Here is a 23,950-nt window from a genome sequence, read left to right on the forward strand (position 1 = left end):
TTTTTAAAAAAATTGTATTACAAAATATAAAAAAGAACTATGTTAAACAGCTACAGTTTGGCCAAAAGATGATTTCTTCTATGAATACATTTAGAGAAAATTTCATGCCGCTTGTTGATAGATGAGTTTTTGTCAGAATTGAGAATTGAAACTTTCTCCATTAAGCAAAGCTGACACTTGTTAGATCCAGGATCAAAAGTAGGTTGCAAAGAAACAATATCCCATTTAATATTGTAAGGTTTTTGTTCTTCTTTCAAATTCCAAATAAAACCAGAGAGCCGTGTACTTTTTTGAAGATGGAGAAGGTTGAATGAAGATTTGTGATTATTGTATCTTGTTTTGAATGTTGTAGATGCAAATATTAATAGATAGAAATATAAGAAAGGGTCTGATTATGTAGGCTTGCGGTTTTACTTAGATAGATAGATGGCTGGATAGGTAAAGAAATAGATATATAATGAGATAGATAAATGGATAGATATATCAATTCTATGAAACCTTCCCAAAATTTCTAACTTTAGTTTTAAAAGATTTTCTTTGGGGTGGGGCCATTTTTTTAGGGGCGATTTTTTTGGGTATGTTAATCATATCCTTACACAAAATAGTTCTAAACCTTCCCAGGACCCATAAGAAGCTACATTGTATGGAAGAACCATATCCGTTGAGCTGTTGACGATATTCTTTGGTACAGACAGACAGACACAGATCCTGTTACTTTTATATAAGGATAACTTTATCTATCTATTTTTTTGCACATATAAGCAAATGTGACGAATTAAATTGGTATGATGCATTTAGGAATTCTAATGCTAAAAACACTCTAAAAGTCATCAAACAAAATATGTCATATAAATGCATATTCAGCATTGCTTCGAAACCGATTAATATCCGCAAGATTTAAACCGGTTCTCAGTCATACTGAAAAATCATGTATAGCATTGTATTACAAACTATTTCCCACGAGTATTGAAATAAAAATAATAAAATTAAAACCAGTTTTGTTAAGGGGGGTCTTCAGCCCCCTGGGACCAACAAAACTGGTTTTTATGTTGTAATTTTCGTTTTAATATCCGCGGAAAGGTGTCTATATTACGATGTGTTAAATAACTATTATTGACAGTACTGGCAAAACTGTTTATATTTTCATAAAAAAATAACCGTTTAAATACCTATTGACAAAATTTCTATCAAATATTTTTTAGAGTTTTATCTTATTTTTTATACTTTAACTGTTATTTATTTAGCATTTGAATCGCAAGTGATCATGGATATAGGAACATTAAATTTCTCATTCAACAAATTATTTTTACCCTAAATAAATTTCCTCAAAAATAAGAACGTTATGTAGTAAGAAAAATTTAATTGTATTGATATATTTTATTAAGCAAGGGCTACTCTATAATTAGAGAATGTTCGTAGGTTTGTCTGCTTAACTGAATATCGAATTTCTGTATGATACAACATAAAATTACTTTGATTTTAAGGTTTTCATTTTAAGTTCTTCAACTCTACTACAGTTTACTGTTGTTTTCTTATTTCAGAAATTCTTAACTTGCATGCCTGCGCTACTTATGGATATAATTAACTTGCAAATTCAAAATTCTAAACATTTAACGGAGTAGCTGCGCTATTTAAAAAAAACAGAGAAAAAGAGGAAAAACGGACTGTTTTTTTTATAATAACTTTTTTTTATTCGTTGGCTGGGGACTTCGGTGAATTTTGATTGGTTGATTCACTCAGTCGAGTATTCAAACGTTTCATCCATTAATTTTAATCTACTGAATGTGTAATTTTGTGTATCATCATTGGGGATGTAAATCAATTTATCGGTCATTGTCTTATCCCTTTAGATCCCTGAAAATAACACGCCTAGAATTCATAAGCAATATATCAAAATCTGATATGGTCAATTAGTGTGTCCTTAAAAAAAGGGTTGGGTAAGCAAAAAATGAAGCCTAAAAAACGGGTCAGGAGTAGATGAAAAATAGAGAAAAAGGGAGAGAGGTTAGGAAAAGAGTGAATAAGTAGAAAGAGATATCTATAATAGAACGATGTCTACTGTTTGTTTGTCTGTGTGTTTGTCTGTTTGTTTGTTTGTAGCGAAGTATCTCGCTAACCGCTGAACCGATCGGGTTCTCCTTTACAGGGTAGCTTTTCATAGGTCCCGGGAAGGTTTATAACTATTTTCTTGGGGGGTGTGACACCCCCAACCCCTCCAAAAATTAAAAATACCCTCCCAAACTTTTTTAAAACTAAAATTAAAAAAGTGGGGTCGACTACCCACCCCACAAAAAAAATTTCCCCTCCCCCAAAGAATTTTTTTTTTAGATTTATTTTTTAAAATCTAAATTACGAAAAATTGTTTTGACTAAACCTCTTGGGGCACAGCCCCTAGAGGCTAGAAGCGAAGCCGCTAGTAAAATAAAAAGAGTGAAAAATAGAGAGAGAAAAAATATAGATAGATCGAGAGTTAAAGTTAAAGTGAAAAAAAGAAAGAAAAAGATAAAGAGAGATGGTGGGAAGTAGAAAGAGAGAGTGAGAAAGAGAGAGAGAGAGAGAGAGAGAGAGAGAGAGAGAGAGAGAGAGAGAGAGAGAGAGAGAGAGAGAGAGAGAGAGAGAGAGAGAGAGAGAGAGAGAGAGAGAGAGAGAGAGAGAGAGAGAGAGAGAGAGAGAGAGAGAGAGAGAGAGAGAGAGAGAGAGAGAGAGAGAGAGAGAGAAAGAGATAGAGAGAATGATACGACAAAAAAGACAAATATTCATTTTGCTTCTAAATGCAATATATCAATTTGTCACTTTTTGCATACGATACATTATTATATACGGTATATTTTTTTAATAGCGCAGATATACTATAAAGAGGGTATGTCTGCCTGTCTATAAGTCCGTCAAGACTAGGAAGTATTTCAGATACTTCGGTTTTGAGTTTTAAGCAGGGAGGAAGGGGAAATTGGACTATAAATTACACAGGTATCCAAAGTTTTATATAACAACGTTATCTTATTGGTTGGATAAAAAGCTTTGTATAACATTATTAAAATTTGATTGATTTTCACTTTTTTTCTACCAATAATTTTGTAGATGTGTTACTAAAAGGGGTATACGGGTCAGAGAAATAAAACCAAAATATTTCAGTATCTTAAAAACAAGGATGACAACATCCATAAGAAGCAATATACAAAAAGTAATAAAGGTCATACGGACAAAGTGAGTTATAGAGTACATGTTTAGTGGTCATAAGAAAGGGGGAGAGAAAGAGAAGGACAAGAGAACATAGTAGAAAATCACGAAACCTCTACATATTAATGTATATAAATGTTTTTTGGAGCCTGGCCGACAGATTGACGGACCAAGTAATTGTATACTGGGCGTACTTTATAAAAAAAATCTGAAGTTTTCAACCCGGAAAGTCTGCTAACTGACGGACATTTCTATATACATAGTAGCTTTGTTAATAATTTTGAATTATTGAGTAGTTTTGTTACTAAAATGGCACTCCTTAATGAAGTTGCGGTAGCTGTATAAATTTGGATTAGATTAATGTCTTGTTTTAGATCAATAGATAGGGTAGATAGATAAATAGATAAGAGAAAGATATATAAATGGATAGAAAGATGTATAGATGGATAGATAGATGGGTGAATACATATATGGATGGATAGATAGATAGATGGGTGGATACATAAATGGATTGATATATGGATGGATATATCGATGGAGGGATGTATAGATGGATGAATAGAATGATAGATAGATATGAAAAGATTGATAAACAGTAGTAGTAGTTTAATTGAAGTTAATCATATATAAAATGTTTATTAACTTCAAATTTCTTAAAAAGGAGCACGTCGGTATCCAGCAAGTGGAGAGCGGACATTGGTTGTAAAAAACACTGGTACCCAAAGTTTTACAAGCACATTTTCTTATTAGGTGGTTAAAAAACTTTGGATACGTTTGGGAAATTTAAATGGTTGGCTCCACACTATCAGTGTTCAGATTTTTCAACCAAAATGTTAATCTAGAGAGGCGGTAATTTTGTTTATCATCATTATAAATAATTTCAAACTTAATTTATGCCCATATGATAATAAAGTTATTAAATTATTAAATTTATTGCTAAATCGATGAAAAGTGAGGGTTAATTGCGATCATTAATTATGCAAATATCTATTTTATTTTAATTTAATTTTAGATATTTGTTTTTTTTTTCTTTCATATTTAATCTCTCTCGCTCTATCCAGTCAGGGATCTAGAGGGATAAGACAATGGCCGATAAATGGTTGTAAATCCCCAATGATGTTAGACAAAATAACCCCTTCAGTGGATTACAATTAGTGGTTTAATAGTTTGGACTTCATCTTAATGAACCATTTAATAAAATTGCAACAAAATTCTGAAAGCCAACAAATAAGAATTCGTTATTATAAAACTTTGGGGACTAGTTTGATAAAACAGTCCAATCAATGTCCACTCTCTCCCTGCTATCTATTCCTCTTTCTCTCTCTCTCTCTCTCTCTATCTATTACTCTTTCTCTCTCTCTCTATCTATTATAATAATATTTTTTCTTCTCTCTTCCTTATCTCTCTCTCTCTCTCTCTCTCTCTCTCTCTCTCTCTCTCTCTCTCTCTCTCTCTCTCTCTCTCTCACTCACTCTTTTTCTCCCTATGTTTAACACATGACATAACTCTCATCACCCTATAGTGACTTGTTTTGATAACCAAATCTAAATTAGAGCGGGACTTTTGACACATGTATAACTTATGTGTCGTCGCAATATTCCTTTATATCACAAGTGGACCGTCCCATATATCTACTCCAAGGGAGAGAGGGAACATAGTACTGTATATAAATTATACTGGTACCCGATGTTTTATGGATATATTTATGGTGCTTTTGAGATTTGGTAGGTTAGGTTTTCGCCAAGGCAAAGGGGCTATCATTGTGTTTTTTTCTAAATAATGGCTGAGTGGGAGGTTCAAATTAATTTTTAAAAATGCAGAAGTAGAAATAGACATTGAATGAGAGAAGCTAAAGCGAGTGGAATTAGAGATAGATAGAGGAATAGATAGAGTGACTAAGACAGACAAAGAGATAGATAGAGGGAGAAATAAAGATATGAAGACAATTCAAAAACGATGATATTCAGTTTTTCTGTGACTGTATCATATTCATGCAATTCAAATATTATACAAGGATCACATCAGCCATTCTACACAATTTACAATATAAATTTTTGGATAAGAGCAACGCAACAGTTAAGGCTATTCAGGGATCTTAATGTTAGGTTAGCAGTATTGGTGGAAAAGTTTAGACGCTGCTACTAAGATTTGGGCCAACGAATAAAACTTTGGGCACTAGTGTAATTTATGACAGCCAGCACATGTATTTGTAAATACCTTAGGAATATTTTCCGGTGCCTCCTGGATGGTTTCAAAGCAGTGTTGGGGAAGACTTGTTGTCACTGCGGGGTACTGACGACCTCCAACAACCTAAATAGATAGATAGATAGTTAGGTAGGTTAATAAATAGTTGGAGAACTTTGTGATTGGTCAATTTCTAGATGACTAACCAATAATATTGCGTATTTATATCAGGTGACTTAAATTTTCAATCTAATGATCTTTGTGATTGGTCAATCATGCATCTGTGCTACTAATAAGAATTAAGTATTTAATTAGTGCAAGTTAAGTGTAAGCTATCGTCATCTGTAATTGGCTAATTTCTGGAACATTAAACCAATAATATTTGAGTATTTAAATCACATGACTCACCTGTAAGCTATCGTCTTCTGTGATTGGTCGGTGAAGGCCAGTCTCTGAATTTAGCTCTGAACCAGATAAAATCTGAAATAAAATAAGTTTAATACATAAGTTTTTATATTTTTTTATCAACATAATGCAGCACTTTTTAATTACTTTACGTCGAAATTATGTCAGTCTTGGCCACTTGTAACTAATACTATAAACCATTAAATTTGCATTTAGTCGAGAACAAAATTGTCTCATAGTGTTGTACTTACTGTACTACTAATTATGGGAGGGTTTATATTAATTTACTAAGCTTTTCTTAATTTATCTACACTTAAAACCGTAATAACTTACTTTATAATACATAATTATAATAAAGAGTACGACAATTTTCATAATTCATGTAGAAAGTCAACATATACCAACTTTTCGTTGGCTTAAAACGTTGGGTAATTTTATTATTACCTTAATTGGTTGGTTTATAATTTTAGTGCCTGAACTTTTGCACCAATAATTTAAACTAACAGATGGGTTAACACATCATTTGAGATATACATCAATTTATCGCCCATTGTCATATTCCTTATGAACTATAACAAGTACTTTATTTTTTTACCTTATGGGTACTTTTTTGATGTTATTCTTTACAAATTTAGGTTTTCCATTTTATTGACAAATTTAATTATAGAGAAGCTTCGCATTTATAATTATAATATACCAGAGCAAGCAACGACGAACAATAGGTCATTCCTAAAGTTTTAAGTCTGTAGAATTACAGCATAGTCAAAGTCTAGTGAAAGCCTTAATTCTACTGTGATATTATAATATTTAATAATTTTAGAACAATCTAATGTGTAAAAAAGTCTACAACATTTTTTTGATTTATTAAACCACATAAATACAACAGCAAAAGTGTCCCAGCAAAAACGTGTAAACTAAACAGAAAGAAATTGAAATGAAAGATAGATAGATAATACAGTAAGATGGATAAATAGAAAAAGGATAGAACATTTAAAAAATGTATGAACAGATAGACAGAGGGAGGTGGGTTGATGAATCAGTGTGGGTAAATTAATTTGTATGAATGCATAGATGGCAAAATTAATAAATCTTAATATAAAAGTAACAGGATCTCAGTGTGTTTTTTCCAAAGGATCTCAATTACTGCTGTACCGATACGGTTCTCCTTTACAAGGTAGCTTTGGTCCTGGGAAGGTTTGTTACTATTTTGGGGGAGGGTAACCCCCCGCACAAACATTAAGTTGAGGGGGAGATAGATTGTTGAGACAAAAGATCTTTTAGATGAAAATTAAAATTTAATTTGCTATTTATGATATTAATTGCATTGTGTGAAGTTACCAACAGCAACCCCTTAAAACACAGCAATACAATAGAAACTCTTTAAAGTTAGAATAGTTATCAAAAAAAGGGGGTGGGGGGTTGTTATACTTTCTGGCATTGAGAGAGCGATATTGAGGTATAAAAAAATTAATCTTCTTTCTCACTGCCAAAGGCAGAAAAGTTACATATAAAAACAATAATGTGGTGGTGTGTTGATCTAATTATTAAGCTCTATTGGCGCGCAGCACCATATTGGCGTAAAGTAACAACATTTCGACCCAGGAGGGGTTGTGGGGGTGCATCTCAAAAATAGCTGTTTATATAAAATGCACACAATATTTACTTTGGAGACAATTAAACTGAGCAATAGTAGATCTGTATGAAAGTGGATGAAGGAAAAGTTTTAAATTTTAATATTGAATCAATTGAAAATTTAGTCGGAGTGATTTATATTGCTTATATGTTAAAATCATTTTAAAGCTAATTTTGAAAAAAACATGATTACTTTATGCAAAATATGAAAATACTTCATTAGAGTGCCTTACTGGTATACACAGTTTAATTGGCTTCTATGTTGCCCTAATAAAGTGTTTTATGCAATAATGTAAAAATTAGCTTTAGCAAATAAAAGTGTTTGTTGATCCGCATCTAATTTAAAACACTTTCTTTTGCTTGCATAAAACCTTGTTTGTTGCAAGGTCATTATTAGAAAAGCATAAACCTATGTAATTGTTTCCAGTAGTAATATTAAAAAAGCAATAGAATGTAGTCTCTTTTGGCATCTAGGGCATAGTCATGAATATGTGTTAACAATTTGGCTAAATAGCCCCATAAACTATGGCATTTCTAAGTCAATATAAAGCTTTAAATTATTAGAGTATAGCATTGTTTGTGTAAAAAAAATTTAAGAAAAAAATTTAAATACTTTAAATTATCTTTATGTTTTGAATAAACGCTGACATGTATAGTGTAGACATGGTAATTATTACGAGTTTTTGCTCTCACTGTGTCAAGTAATTAAGCAATATTATAACCAGAGGTTTGTATGCTAGGGTTGGATACTAATTAGTAAAAAAAGATTTAATTGTATATTTTTACTCATTTTTTGTTTTGTTTTTTCATTCAAATAAGTTTAAGCATTTGTGTCAATCTGTATTATAATCATAGGTTTGAACTTTTTTATATTCAAAATACTTTTAATTAAATATAAATGTTGGTTTAACCCTAATTTTAATTTTTATTGCTGCAAAATATGTAATGTGTAGCTAGAGTTTAGTATATTTTATAATAATTACCACCGAACATATTTTTTATTAGTTTTATAATATGCATAGAGTAATTTAAGTAATTAGATCCTTTATATATTAGTCTGCAATTATTAGAATGTTAAATTAATAAATTTATCTTATGAAAGATGTTTTCATTAAAAATACTAATCAAAAGAAATCTCAGAAAAATATCAAAGTTGTTTAATTAAAAGTAAAACCTTTTCAACATATGATTTTTTTTCTAGGTTTTGGATAATTTCTTTTTAAGATTATCAGCGGCTACGCTTCTAGAAGCCTCTTGGGGCACCTAAGAGAAAAGTTGACCGCCCCCCAATTCAATTTGAGTTTTAAAATGAAAAATAAATCTTTTAGGGGAGGGGTTCATTTTTTATTGGGTGGGTTGGAGTCGGAGATACCCTCCCCCAAAATAGTTAAAAAAAAACCTTTCCTGGACCTATATAAAGCTTCACTGTGAAGGGGATCCATATCAGTTTAGCGGTTAGCGAGATCCTTCGATACAGACAAAAAAAAGCTTACTACTTTATATAAAAGGATTATTTAAAAGTGTCAAACATGAAAAGAGACATTTTTAATATCTAATTTGAAGCAGTGCCAGATATTTACTGAGCTATTTTTAAGATTATCCTATTAAAAGGCATATAAAGGACAAAAGGACAACAAAACAGTTGCAACAAAAATTCCCACCATAAAAGTCAACAAAATAAATAGTTTCTACGGCTTTTGGCATCTTAATTTATCATTTAGGGAAAAAAATTACTTAAAAATGATATCTGTTGCTTAAAATGTCAGAAATGGCTAAACGATATACGATTTACTTTTACTTAATGATTGCCCTAGGCAAATAAAAACTGGGTTTTCTCCAACCTATTTGATGCGAAAAAAATAATCATTATCAAGTAATTTTTTTTATTTATTTTGTTTTTGGAATGTTAAGGTATAACAAAGAAATAAGGCGCTTAAATTTTGACTGATGAAAAATATAGAGTCAAAACAAATCTTCACTCTTTATGGAAAACTATAAACTATAAAAAACCTAACTTATCAAAAGAATTATTTATACATCATCAAAAAAGAATCTAATTTATATCCACTAAAACCATTAGTGGCGAAATGATATGAAATTTAAATATATTAAGCTATATAGACAAATAGACAACTTATGGATGCTCATTGGTCAGGGGAAATCTTCACTAGGAATTATCATGCAATGAATCATAATTTCAAAAAGTCATAAAAATATTCACACCATATATGACACCTATCTCATATAATAGCCGAGTAAATAAAGCAGCTGTATATTATGGATAAAGTAAGTGAAATAGTATATTCGCAACATGAAATGAAAATTTAGGACTATAAAAATTTCTATAGAATGGAAAACATTTACAGTTTGAAGTTATTCAAGCTATTCAGAAAATTGCCATTCAAACTTTTTATTAGGAGTGGGTTTTTTCATTCAAGATATCACAAAAAAAAATTAAAATAGAAATTAGGAGGCTAGATCAATTAATTTAATTTATTGAATAAATAATAAAGATTAAATTAAATTCACATTTAAATAAAACTACAGTATAAAAGATAGGGATGATTAATCACAAAAATCACCAAATTTTACACTTTTTAAAAATCCACCCAAAAAGTATATTTTCTATTTAATAACATATCATAAAACAAATGAAAGGGATAGATGCCTTAAAAGAAATAATCTTTAGAAAATCACGCAACCTTTGAATTAAAATGTTACCTTTCTGCGTACTACAGTTCTGCCGACCCAAGCAAGAATGGCCACAACTGGAATCAGAGCAATTACTGCCACCACGTAGATTGTTGTATTCGTTATTTCATCCAAAACCTCCTGAAAATAGAAAAACATATTAATATAAGTTATAAATTAATGTGATAATTCTATCATAGTATATCCTCTTTTATAAAAAGAAAAGTTTTTTGTCTGACCGTTAAGATCTGGAAAATTAATGTACCAATTAAGTTTTCTAAGTTTCAAAGAACCTTTACATAGCCCCTGAGATGGTTTAAAGCTATATTTTACTTTTTACTAATAATCTAGAGGCTATTGGCGCAGCCACAAATTAAGTGTTCACACGTTTGAATCACTAAGAAGGGGTAATACTGTGTATCATCACTGGGGATGTTTATAAATTTATCGGCCATTGTCTTATCCCTGTATGATACCTAAAACAATGGCAACTTTTTTTATTTCTTCCAATCCTTGGTTTGCTTAATGTAATTCTAATGATTCTTTTTAAGCACAACTATCTTTCTATCAACCAGTTTTTGTTGGTTTAGAATATTTTAAACTTGAAATATACCATTAATGATCCTCTTTTTTATTTTTAATTTAATGATAACTATTTGTTCTTAGCTATTGTATTTTAAACTAGCGGCTACGCCACTAGAGACCTCTAGTGGTGGAAAAATATAAGTACTCTCCCCCAAAATAGTTTTAAACCTTCCAAGGACCTATGTAAATCAACATTGTAAAGGAGAACCATTTCTGTTCAGCGTTTAGCGAGATCCTTCGGTACAGACAAACACACAAAGAAATAAATCTTAAATTAATCTTTAAATATTTTTTCCAGGAGAAAATAGCTGATATCCATAAACTACTTTTGCGGTTCCAGGACAAACGCAGGAGTCCCCAAACGCAGGAGTGGTAAAATATTACTTTAGTTAAGTATTTCCATTCATATTAGGTTAGGTTAAGATATGAATGTACAAATAAGCCGCCCGCATGGGTTAGGCATTAAAAAATACTAAAAGAAAGTCTAAAATAGGTTAGGTTAGGTTAAGTGTCCACTCCTGCGTTTGTCCTAGGACCCTTTTTGCTAATTTGAGTAAGCCTGCAAAATAGAGAGAGAGAGAGAGAGAGAGAGAGAGAGAGAGAGAGAGAGAGAGAGAGAGAGAGAGAGAGAGAGAGAGAGAGAGAGAGAGAGAGAGAGAGAGAGAGAGAGAGAGAGAGAGAGAGAGAGAGAGAGAGAGAGAGAGAGAGAGAGAGAGAGGATTAATCCTTAAAGTATAAGTAGGGGAATTAATTGACCCGTAAACAGGCGCAATTCAATACTATGCACACAAAAAGTATCTCAAACAAAAAGTTGGTTGTCTGATGGATAATGCTAAAGTTAATAGGTATTTATGTTAAGTTAAAATGAACGATGCTCCAAGTTCTAGAGTTGATTCGATCTTTTACATATTCTATGACCTAGTACTTAAGTATGTAAATACCTAAATTTCAAGGAACTGAGACTTATATTCCGAAAAACAGATGCTAGCCAATGAGTTAACTATTTTTGTTAATTTTCTTAGATTATGCTTGGTTAGGTTTTTAATAAAAATAAGAAAATCATTACAAAAAATTAACATTTATTAATCAATTATAAGTGGTGTAAGACTAAAACTTTAAATTTTTTTTGTAACTTTATGTGTCGATTTATTTTAATTCTAAAAATAAAAATAACTTCTAATGAACATAATTGTCCTAGTCATTTAGTAAACTTATTCCTGGTCCTTGAAAATATGATAAAACGGCCGTGTAGTATGTTTTTCAGACCCACAACGGTAATGAGCTTTTTATGAATATTTATTACAACGTACATAGATAAATATAAACATAGATAAATAGATATGTGGAATGGATAGGTAGATAGGTAAATAGATAAAAATCATAAGGAAAAAGGATAAGAGGATGAATACTCACCCCTTTTTCATGGTAAAATACTACTTCCCCATCCCTAAATTTAGAAGCAGACGAAAATCAAAAGCCGCCCAGGGCTTTTTGTAAGTCAATCATAAATAATAATGTGAATAAAAAGAAAAGCGATATTTAGCAAACAGCCGTGGGCGGTCAGAATCAGCTGAATGTTCATTATGAAAAAAATTTCCCCCTTTTTAGAAATAGAAGGATTCATCTTTCATGAACAAATTTTTTTAAATAAAAATAAAATTCTATGTAATTTTTAATTAAAACATTAAAACAAAAATATCTAATCTAATATTCTTGCCCTAAATATGGAAATAGTAAAAAGTAAAAAAATATTTTTAAAAATAATTTTTAATCCTCCCATTTGAAAAGTAGTGGAATAGCAATAAATTTTAGCGCGGCAACAGCGCTAAGTAGGCCTCTAGGCCCACTGCCTATTTTCGTCTTTTAGTTGCTTCGATTCCTCTCTTTTATTTTTTTCTCTATGATAAAAATATAGATGGATAGGAGATAAAAATGTTTTAGTAAAATAATGTTTTTAATAGTAAGGTTATGTTGGTTTTCAGTTAGAAGAACCCTGCAAGGGTATCACCTCATACTCCTTCCTCATCAAATAGCTAGATATATGGTATTCAAAAATCAAAAAAGGGAAGGGTGGTTTTTAATGGGCATTAAATAGGTTCTTATGAAAAAACCAGTCAGCTTTTTATACAAATAAGAAGTTATAAATTATAGATGGATGGATTAATAAACACAAATAAGAGATAGATGGATAGATAAATAGATAGATAGATAGATAGATAGACAGACAGACATTAAAATCTAAACTTTGCATAATTATAATTACAGATATGAATTAAGATATATTACTGCTTATGAATAAGCTTATATGGTGTTTTAAAAATCATTCAAAAAAGAAAACATAGCGAATTTTAGATATGTTTAGAGTATAAACTAAAAAATATTTAAAATTAGTTGACTTGTTCATTGTTTAAAGTTACCAAAAACTTAACATTCTAATTTTATTAGTGCCATTAAAAAGCGAGTGTAGAACGGTCATTTGAAGTTGATTAAAGAAAATTTATTTTAAGTCTTATTCAAGTACTAACAATATGTAATCTTGTGGATGCGTCTGGAATCTAGAAATACAAAAAATAGAAAAATAATGTAAAACCATCCAGTGATTTAAATATAAAAATTAAATAGCCTAAAACCATCCGGGGACCTATCTTAGGCTTCCATAAAAAGAAACACTTAGTAAAGTCAGACAACCAATCCTTTGATTGCACGACCTTTCTTTCTTTTGTGTATTTCCAATAAGTTGCCCTTTTTAGGGGCAAAGGCATTCCCCATACTCTTACCATCTATTTCACCAGTCATGCCATTACATTTTCAATATCTTTAGTATGGACAGTTGGGTTCCAACTGAAAGCAGGTACGTTACGATTTATTCTAATTTCGCGGGTTTGAATCCGTTATTAACCCCCATCTACCCCTCTTTATACAATATATGTTTATTTATTTTATATTCAAAACATTGAAATAAACAGAAAGGGACTATTATACTTAAAAACAAATTCTTACTCATGGCCAGATATCGTCAAACTAAAGATGTTAAAATTGAAAACTATCTCTGGATTATGAATGTCTGAGCCGTATTAAGTTGTAAATGAATATAAGAACTTACAGAGAAATGAAATGCTATCAAAGTGCTGGTAGTATGAAATTATATACATAGTCATGTATATACTCAGGGTTCTAAAGGGATAACACAATGAACGATAAATTGATGTACATCCCCAATGTTGATACAAAAAGTGCCCCTTCTGTAGATTACAATTATGTAGTTGTTGAAACGTTTGGACACTAAACTAAATGAACCAGCCAATCAAGTCCCTAAGGTTGTTAAGCCAACGAATAAGAATTCGTTATATCAGACTTTTGGGACTAGTGTAATAAACAGCCTATGACCCCTCCTTTCCTGTATAATATATACTGTAATATTTGTTTGTCATGTCCAACGAATTATTTTCCAGAGTCCTTGTCCATTAAGATAACTGGCCCGACTTCCTTGTAACTCATTAAGATATGCTGTACTAGTTTAACTGGCAAAATAAATATTAATACATTTTTATATATGTATTTAACTAACTGTTCTTTTCTCATTTAAAAAAAGCAAAGCTTCTCTACATTAAAAGTCGCTGAATACGTCCGTCGGTCCGTTTGTAAGAGACAGAGTAAAATTGCAACAAAAAATATGTCCAATGAGAGGCCAGTATACATACATTGTAATTGACCAATGGTAAAATTTATAGTCGCCTCTCATTGGTTATTTTATCGTATAACGGCATTTCTTTGGTGCCATTTTGCGCTGTCTCCGTTCGTAAACGTGAAATGATAATTCCTGTAACAAAAATGTACAATTAAAAATCAAGCGTAGCAACAGTATAACCAATACAAGAAAGTCGATATGTCCTTAATTTTAAACATAATGATCTAGCTGACTAATGAACTGATTGAGTCTTTTAATTTTAGGAAAAGCTCACCTATTTCCCAAGTTGGTTTAATTTTTTTGGACTTAAAATTTAGATGTTTTTGTTTTGCTACCGTTTCTGACACCTTTCTCCCCTTCGATTACAGAGTTCCAGGGGGAGGTAAGGGGGGGGGGGGGGTCTAATACATTTTTATTTCATGGACTTTTTCTCTTTAAACAAAGACCTTATTATTTCTTATTTATCCTTATTTTATAAAGACAAAGATATATTTGATTGATATTTAATTGTCAATCTAAAAAAAGGATAGTTATGTACATAAGTAGCGTAGCAATATTATCTTATTCATAAAAAAATATAAAAATTACAGCATAAGCAGCAAAACTAGAATAAGTTAAAAATAGGAAATATTAACACTGGATGTAGGATATACCTGGATATATTGACAGTGGAAAATTTAGCTTGCTAATATGGGCCTCATGAATTGTAAGTTCGTTCATCCAGTAGGAGGAGAAGGGAAGTGGTGAAGGATGTGAATGGGTAGGGGGGTATCGTTATTTTAGTCAGCTGCGAATATCACTTCGATACTTTAACACCCAAGGATATTAGGTTAAGTAACATCCACACACAATCAACCCTTTGATTACCCGACGGTTATCTGGAAGTCCTTACTGTGCATGTTAATGAAATGCGCCTGTTTATGGGCGAAACCTTTCAATATTAGTGCAACATGCAGTAGTATATAAAATTTCTAACGTCTTTAGTATGACGAGGTATGGCCGGGCCAGACTCGAACCCGACACCCATCCCCGACAGCAATCCAGCGCGCTAATGGACAAACTACTACTAGCATGTACTTGTCTTAATCACTTAATTAGCGTTACTTAAAAAGACGATTTATTTATTTTTAATTTATTTTTCCTTTTAATTCTCTCACTTAGTCTTTAGTCTGTCTTCCTGGTTTCTTATTTTTAAATGTTTTTCTTTCGTTAACATTCTTTTTATTTTTTCTGTTTTCTTCATATCCTCCTCATTTTTTAAATATAATTTTTTTGTATTTCCCATTTTATCATTTTGTTTCTTTCATTTCTCTCCCTCTCCCACTCTCTCTTTAGAAAAGTTAAAAACTTCTCTATGCCTATAAGATAGACAGATACACACCCTTTTACTTTTAAAATCCAATTATATTAAGTAATAAGCTTTTTTGTCTGCAGCAAAGGATCTCGCTAACCGCTGAACCGATATGGTATCTCCACCCTCCCAAGAAATCGTCACTTAGAAAAAATGTCCTCTTCCCCAATTTTTAATTACTTTTACTATTTAAAACTTAAATTAATAATGTGAAGTGTTGGCGGGACGACTCCCCCCCCCCCCCTTCACCTTTACGTTAAGTGGTAATAGGAGCTTCTAGGGACGCAGCCGCTAGAATATAAGGTGAAGTATCAATGATTTGGATTAAATAATTAAGTTATTATCAAATCAAGATAACAGCAAAAATTAGTGTTATAATAAACTAGCTAAAATTTCATCATTTTAGTTCTCGCTAACGGCTGGAATGATAGTATTTTCTCTCAATAATATGTTTCAAGCTATTTTGACAATTTTACATCATACACTTTTAATCTTATTATATAAAGTAGAAAGGTGTTTTTGTCTGTAGCTTAAGATTTCTATAACTAATGAACTGATTGAGTTCTCAATTTTATGGAAGCTTCTTTTATGATATTTAAGAATCTAAGTTTGGTTATAGGCTATTTTCCTACTTTCCCCACTCCTTTGACTAGAGAGCTTCTAGATGCTAGAAGTGCAGCCGCTAGTGTTATTAAAAAACACTATTATAAACTCAATAACGCTATCCTAACTTATATATTTTTGGTGGTTTTCGATGAAAACAATAAACAAATAACAGCAAATCTATCTCAATCAGCTAATCGCTTTTTAAACTAATTTTTAAGATAGCTAGGATACCTAGCTAGATAGATAATTAGTTATTATCAAATTATAGGCTAATTTTCACGATATCAAGGCGAGGTTAGGATAGCAAATTAAAGATAGATAATCAGTTATTTTGACAGTAAATTGGCAGAAAGATATATTAAGAAGATAGAAAGATAGATAGTTAGTTAAAGAAATAAATAGACTGAAAGATATTGCGAGATAGATAGATAGAGACAGAGAGGTAGATAAATAGATATTTATCGGTAAATAGAGTATGAAAAAGAACATATTTTTTTTTAAAGACGTTCTTTCATCTCGAATTAAAATTTAAACATCAAAAACTTTAACCCGTTAATTAAAACGTTTTAAAAAAATAAAGTACAAAATTGTCTAAAAATTCACCTTTGGGCAATTTAAAACATTTTTTAAAATATGAACTTTTCAAAATATTATGAACAGTTTTTGATTTTAAGCCTTTTATTTAAATAAATTCTATAGATCCTCTAGCATCTAGGGGATCTATAGAAAGTGGTAAGAAAGGTCAGAATAATAGCCTAAAACCTACTCAAGACCTATGCGAAGCTTCCCTCAATTCGGATTAGTAGTTTTCAAAATCTTAAGTTACAGACAAAAAAAACTTTCACCTTACAGGGAGGGGGCAAAGCCAATAGTTCCTAATATATTGTTGACAAAAATATAATCTCGAATTAAAACCAATGTAAAAAACGAATGAAAAAAGGACAAAAAACGCGCAACCCTCAAAATCTGTTTTAAATCCGATAAAATTGGGGATTATGATATTAGTATCAAAATATTGGGACAAGAATAGATATATTATTAATGGATGTTGCACCACATTTTCATGTACTTTGATAAAGTAATGCTTGCAGCTGGCTAAAATTACGATACCCCCCATTAACCCCGTTATCCAATTACCTCCTCTCCTACTGGATAAACGAACTGCCCAATAGATTATGTCCATATCAGCAAGCTAAATTGACGCTAAATTTTCCCCTGTCAATATATCCACGTATATCTTATATACATTGGGACAAGAAAACTGATATTGACAAGTGGGGATTAGATAGGTAGATAGATGCTTTGATATATAGATAGATTTACATAGATAAATAGATAGGTATATTAATAGACATATAGGTAGATAGTCAGAAAGATAGGTATACATAGATTTATTTAGAATGAATAATGGATGGATATATTGAATCAATGAACAATCAGACAGATAAATGGGTTTGTGGATTGACTGAATAATAGATAGATTGAATAAAAGATAGGCAGTTATATAGATTGATAGATAAGTTCGCTAAATTAAGAGCCATAAAACTGACTCTTATGCATATAATTTACAATTGTTGTTTATGGTTCCTAGCCTGGATTCGAACCCAAAACCTTTCCACATAAAAAAAAACTAATTTATTAGGACAGGTGACGCTGAACGAATAATAACAGTAACAGGAATCTGATGCTGTTTTAGATCAGTTTAGTGAAAATTAGGTAATTGTATTGAATTTTGATTGGTTGATTCCAAAAGGATAGTGTTAAAATTTCAACCAATAATTTTGATATTAAGATTAGAAGGGTTAATTTTGTTTACCAGTATTAGAGGTGTAAATCAATTTATCTCCATTGTCTTATCCCTTACGATTCCTTAAGAAACAAAGATGTTTAACACCAGACAAAGGGATGAAAGTAAAGACCTAGTTACAGTCCTAGTTATGGAGTAGCTGCGCTACAAACAAAAATGAAATCTTACCTTTTCCTCTTCCTGTTGAGAGCTGGTGAGCGTTGTAGAGTTTTTGTTCTTGTTATACTCGTTCATATTTCTGTTCAGGGTTTATATTATTAACATTTTGTTTAATCATGATTATTTTAGAAAAACCGAAAACTGTCAGATAAACTTTTTAGAAACCGCTGTTTTCGAGGTCCCTACGACCCTACTAATAATAAAAATAATGCTTCCAGTATAGCAACGTAATACAGATAATTTTCTACGAATATCAAATAAAAAATATTATAATATTAATGCCAGTTTTATAAGAACAGGCCCTCGTGGCTCCTCGTGGCTAACAAAGCTGGTTTTAATCGTATAATTTTTTATTTTAATATCCGTAGAAAGCTGTCTATAATACGACGCGATAAAAAACTATTACCAAGTCCTAATAAAAATCGTATATTTTGCGCAAAGATAATTTTTAGACCATAGTGTTACGCATACGCATAAAAGAACAAATAAAAGGGGAACTCTCCATAAAACTAACGATAAAAGGGAAGGTTAATTGTCCTGGTTTTCCACAAGCTAAAATTACTTTATAACATTAGAATGTTAGACTGTTACATAGCTGTTATGCTACTAGAGCTCATAGACTTTAGAATCAGGTGTTGTAATAAGAAAGAGGGCTCTTTGATCAAAGAAGTATTAAATGTTTATCCAATATAGAAAATAAAATATATCCATCTACCCCGAAAATAAATTTATTTAAAGGGAAGATAATACCCCCAGAAATTGTTGAATTTGTTATGGATGGGGAGGGTAATCCTTATAATGAAGTTACAGAATGTCTCTTAGTTTGATTGTCTGTGTATCTGTTTGTCTGAAATATCTCGCTAACCGCTGAACCGATAGGGTTCTCCTTAATAGGGTAGCTTTTCAAATGTCCCGGGAAGGTTTATAACTATTTTGGGGGAGGGTATCACCACCCTCCCAAGAGAAATCACAAAAAATCAATATTTTTTGCCTAAAGACTTGAACGCAACATAGATAATTATTTCTCAAATTTGATATTTGAAATAAAAAACAAACAAACGTTTAAAGTTTCTCTATGGACGTAGCCATTAGTAAATACATATTTGAGTGTGTTTCACCTACCTTTTTTTCTATATTAGTTTAAACGTATACCTAATTCTTAGAGTATCCTTTTTATAAAAATTGGCTGTTTTAAAAATTTGGCAGTAATGAAAAAATGCCTGAAAAGAAGTGCTTCGAACACCTTGAAACAGTTAGAGTAATCAATCTAAGTCAGAAATTAAGGGACACGTATTTGGGGAGATCAATTTGACATTTATTGTCATAAAGTAGTAAGATATTTTTGTATGAAGCTTGACATTGCGATAATCACTGAACCAATTGAGTTTCCAATTTAGGGAAGCTTCACATAGGTCCTGGGATTGTTTTAAGCTATTTCATTGCTTTTCTCTACCACTTCCAATACTAGATTATAGGGTTGCAGTTTCAGTCTAATCATATTTCTGTTTATCAAGTTATATATTGATTCAATCTATCCTTAAATCTATCTTAAATTTGTTTATCTAGTAATCTAAATTAATCTATCTGTAAATCTTTAAATCTATCTATTAATCTGTCTCTTAATCTATCTATTAATCTATCTATTAATCTATCTATTAATCTATCTATTAATCTATCTATTAGTCTATCTATTAGTCTATCTATTAATCTATCTATTAATATATCTATTAATCTAACTCTTAATCTATTCATTAATCTTTCTATAAATCTATCTTTTAATCTGTCGATTAATCTATCTATTAATCTAACTATTAAAATGTCTCTTAATATATATATGTTAATATATCTATTAATCTATCTATTAATCTATCTATAAACATATCTATTAATCTATCTACAAATCTATCTATAAATATATATTAATTAATCTATTAATTTATTATGTGATAATTGTACTCTAAATCTTTGTCTAAATCTAACTGCCAATATATCAATGAAAATATAAATTGATAAAACTGAAAATACCCATTTTTGAGCTATAGTGATTTGAACGCAAAATAAGTATGAATGCGTATTTCTGTGTTTGTGTGTGTGTGTTCATAATGTGTATATCATCATCTATTATGCTGAAGAAGAACAATTGAGTGATATACAGATAAATATGTAGAATATCCTACTATATAAAGTAGTATGAAATTTTTTGTCTGAACCAGAATCTATTAAGTACCTCATTTAATAGAGCTTTACATAGGTCCTATGAAGGTTTTAGGCTATTATTTTTAACGCTTAAATAATTCAAAACTGTTTTGTTACTTTTTGTTTGTTAAATGAATATGTCGATAGATATTTAGACAGCCAGATATATAGAAGATAGATAGAGTAATAGATAGATAGATAGACAAGCCTATAATCTGACCATCATAAAAAGTTGTCTAACTGTTGTGTTACTTGTCAATAAAGAATTTAAGTATGGATGTACTTATATCAGTGGCGTGCGAAGCACTTTGTCTAGGGGGGGGCATTTTGAAGATTTTGTAAAATTTTGCCCCCCCCCCTAAATCAAAGTGCCCCGGGGGGGCACTTTGCTTTAGGGGGGGGCATTTTGATTATATATACTAATTTTAAATAAGGGCGTTTAAGGGGTGGGATTATTTGATTATGGGCCTCCCCATCCCTTCCCCCATCCCTATTTCCCATTTATATCCCCCACCTCTTCCCCCCCCCTCTCTTCTCCCCCATCCCTTCTCCCCACCCTGCAATGACCGAAGGGAAGGGAGCTAGAAAGCATCTTCGAAAAAATAGTACAGAAGATAAATTAACCTTCCCCCCCCCCCCCTCCACCACAAAACATTTTTAATGGGTGGAAGGGGATGTTATAAAATCTCAGCAGGAAGGATGAATAACCCCATAAAAAAAATTGGGGGGGGGGGGGGAGATAAAAACACTCATTTTGGAAATAATTTACCAAAAATTTACCTAATATGAAAAAATGATTTTAAATATTTCTTTATTGTATGACAACAAGGATGACAACATCTTTAAGTAGCAAAGCAAAAAAATCATTAATAAGAATACAGACAAGTAGATTTAAAGAGCATCTGTTGAAATAAATATATATTTTAGGTAGAAAAAGTCACAAATCTTTTTTCCTGTATGTTGTGTGATGACAGTCAAAGTAAATTACATACTGGATGCTCAAAACAGCAAGAAATTTTATTTTTGGTAAGGTTAAATAATTAGTAACTGTCTGTTTTGCGCGAAGCGCCAAAATTTTTTTTAGGAGTATTTCTTGATATTTTTTTTGGAAACTGGGATAGTTTTGCTTTTTGTAGGGTAGGGGGCAAAAAGGGGCATTTTTGTTGACCAGGGGGGGGCAAAAAGGGGCATTTTTTAACATTTAGGGGGGGGGCAGGGGGGGGCGGTTGCTAGGTGGGGGGCAGGGGGGGGGGGCGTTTTGGTCGCTAGGGGGGGGGGGGGGCGATTGCCCCAAATGCCCCCTTCGGTTCGCACGCCACTGACTTATATGCCCAACATGTTTTTTTACTTTAGCCATTTTTAAAATCAGCCAAAGATAAAAAAAAATGCTGTAATATCATTAAGTTATCTCCACTTTTACTGTAAAAGACTTTAATGTTCTTTAATTTTATAGGTTTTTTATTGCATAAGAGTAAAACACTAATAAACACTAAACGCTCATATAATAAAGCAAAGTAGCAGAAAATATTTTGGAAGCAGACGAAAAAGGTCATTAAAAAAGGAAGGGAGTTAGTTATCTGTATATACATCTATACTATAGATCTGGTGTTATTGCTGTGTTATAATAGTTATTTCTCGCATCGTATTATAAACGGCTTTCCGCGGATATAGAATGTACAATTATGAGATTAAAACTAGTTTTTTTAGCCCCGAGGTGACGATGTCACCGGCTAAAAAAACTAGTTTTAATCTTATGATTGTACATTTCTATATTCGTAGAAAGCTGGATAAAATACGATGCTAGACATAGTTTTTTCGTATGGATGAGAACCGGTTCCTATCCACCGGATTCGAATGAATACGAGAAAAATAATTCTACCATTTTGTTTGAACATATACCAATAAATGTAAATATGGATGTACTTGGGTATGCAAATAATAACATCCGCTGTCACAAGCATAGCAGTAATATAAATCACAATAGAGTTACAGCCTTCAGTAAAATACAACTCTGATGTCATATTACTAAAACAAAAGGACTGCTGTACCCGGCGTTGTAAGTGCTTATTTTTGGACATAAAAGGTTTGGTTTATGTGTGTTTTGTATACTAAACAACTTGACCGTTTTATCTATCTATCTATCTATTTTTAGCTAAAGTAATTGAAAATTAAGTATCAATACAAAGCTTTCCTGAAAAAGATAATACAATCGGTTCAGTTAGTAATATCTTATGATGCAGAAAGATGAACTGACTAACAATTTACTTATTTTTAGGATATAGCAACATAAATACTTCTTTATATCTATAATACAAGGTAGAATGATGTCTGTCCGTCCGTCCCTTAAGATCTCGGTACCCACTGAACCGACCGGATTCTACTCTTCAGGGAATATACATACTGGTCCTGTGGTGGTTTTAGGCTATTTTCTTGGAGGGTGGGACACCCCCAACCCCCGAAAAAACAAAAAAAATCCCCCCACATTTTTTTAAAACGAATTTTGCGAAGCCGCTAGTATGTAATAAAACAATTAATTTCAGTGGGTTTCATAGTAAATTTTATTTACAGACATACAGACTATATTGCCTAAAGTTAAAAGTAATAAAATAATGCATATGGGTTTATTTTATAGGTAAAAAGATTCTTAAAAATGCTGAATTATCATAAAAATAACGCATGCTTATAGGGTGGGAGGTGTCGGGTTCGATTCTGGACCACAACGCATCTTACTAGAGACGTAAAATGGTTAAATGGATCAAACTTCTGCTGCTGGGACAATTGCATGACTTCAATAGTAGGGAAACTTATCACAAAACTCATTTTGAATTTCCAAACAAAGGCGGTTCCATCAAGTTAAAAAAATTTTTTCCAGAAAATTTAACCATGTGACTGTCATTCCTGTGCATTAAAAACAATTATGCCTAGGTAGGTAATAAAAATTGTCTGGGAGTCGGCCCAATAAACCCGGGGAGGGAAGGTACAATGGGCTGTTTATTTCAATAGGGCCCAAAGTTTTCTAATGACGTTTTTTGTTATTCGTTGGCTCAACAATATTAGGGACTGTATTTGATTGGTTGGTTTATTAAGTTGAGTGTCTAAACGTTTCAACTATGATTATGATTAATTGTGTTTATATATGGGGTAATTTTGTTTATTATCATTGGGGAAATAAATCAATTTATTGTCCATTGTCTTATCCCTTTAGATTTCTGCAATTAACCTTATGGTTTATCTTCTTTTATGTATATCTATCTATTCAAATATATGTTCCTTAGGGGATAAGACAATGGAATATAAATTGATGTATACCCAATGATGACAAACATGATTACCCCCTCTAAAGATTAAAGTTATTGGTTGAAAAGTTGAGAGACTAAAATTTTGGAACTAACCAACGTCCCTTTCCTCCATGTTTTATATACAACATTAAAAGTAAACATCCAACAGACAACCAACTCTTTGATGTAAA

General features: G+C 31.5%; 1 protein-coding gene across 1 annotated transcript in view; it reads right to left on the reverse strand.

The window, feature by feature from the left end:
• The window catches only part of LOC145328999 (tyrosine kinase receptor Cad96Ca-like), a 38,581-nt gene extending 20,220 nt beyond the window's left edge, over positions 1 to 18,361 (reverse strand). Inside the window, exons 1-4 of the mRNA XM_080172993.1 lie at positions 18,295 to 18,361; positions 10,120 to 10,230; positions 5,770 to 5,841; positions 5,395 to 5,487 (exon numbers count right to left, since the gene is read on the reverse strand). Coding sequence (XP_080029119.1) covers positions 5,395 to 5,487; positions 5,770 to 5,841; positions 10,120 to 10,230; positions 18,295 to 18,360 — 342 coding nt within the window. The 5' untranslated portion in view covers position 18,361. The remainder of the gene's footprint in view (positions 1 to 5,394; positions 5,488 to 5,769; positions 5,842 to 10,119; positions 10,231 to 18,294) is intronic.
• Positions 18,362 to 23,950: the final 5,589 nt, after the last annotated feature.

The sequence above is a fragment of the Acartia tonsa genome, chromosome 9 (assembly GCF_053477335.1).
Source record: "Acartia tonsa isolate MP-2025a chromosome 9, ASM5347733v1, whole genome shotgun sequence".
Lineage (NCBI taxonomy): Eukaryota > Metazoa > Arthropoda > Copepoda > Calanoida > Acartiidae > Acartia > Acartia tonsa.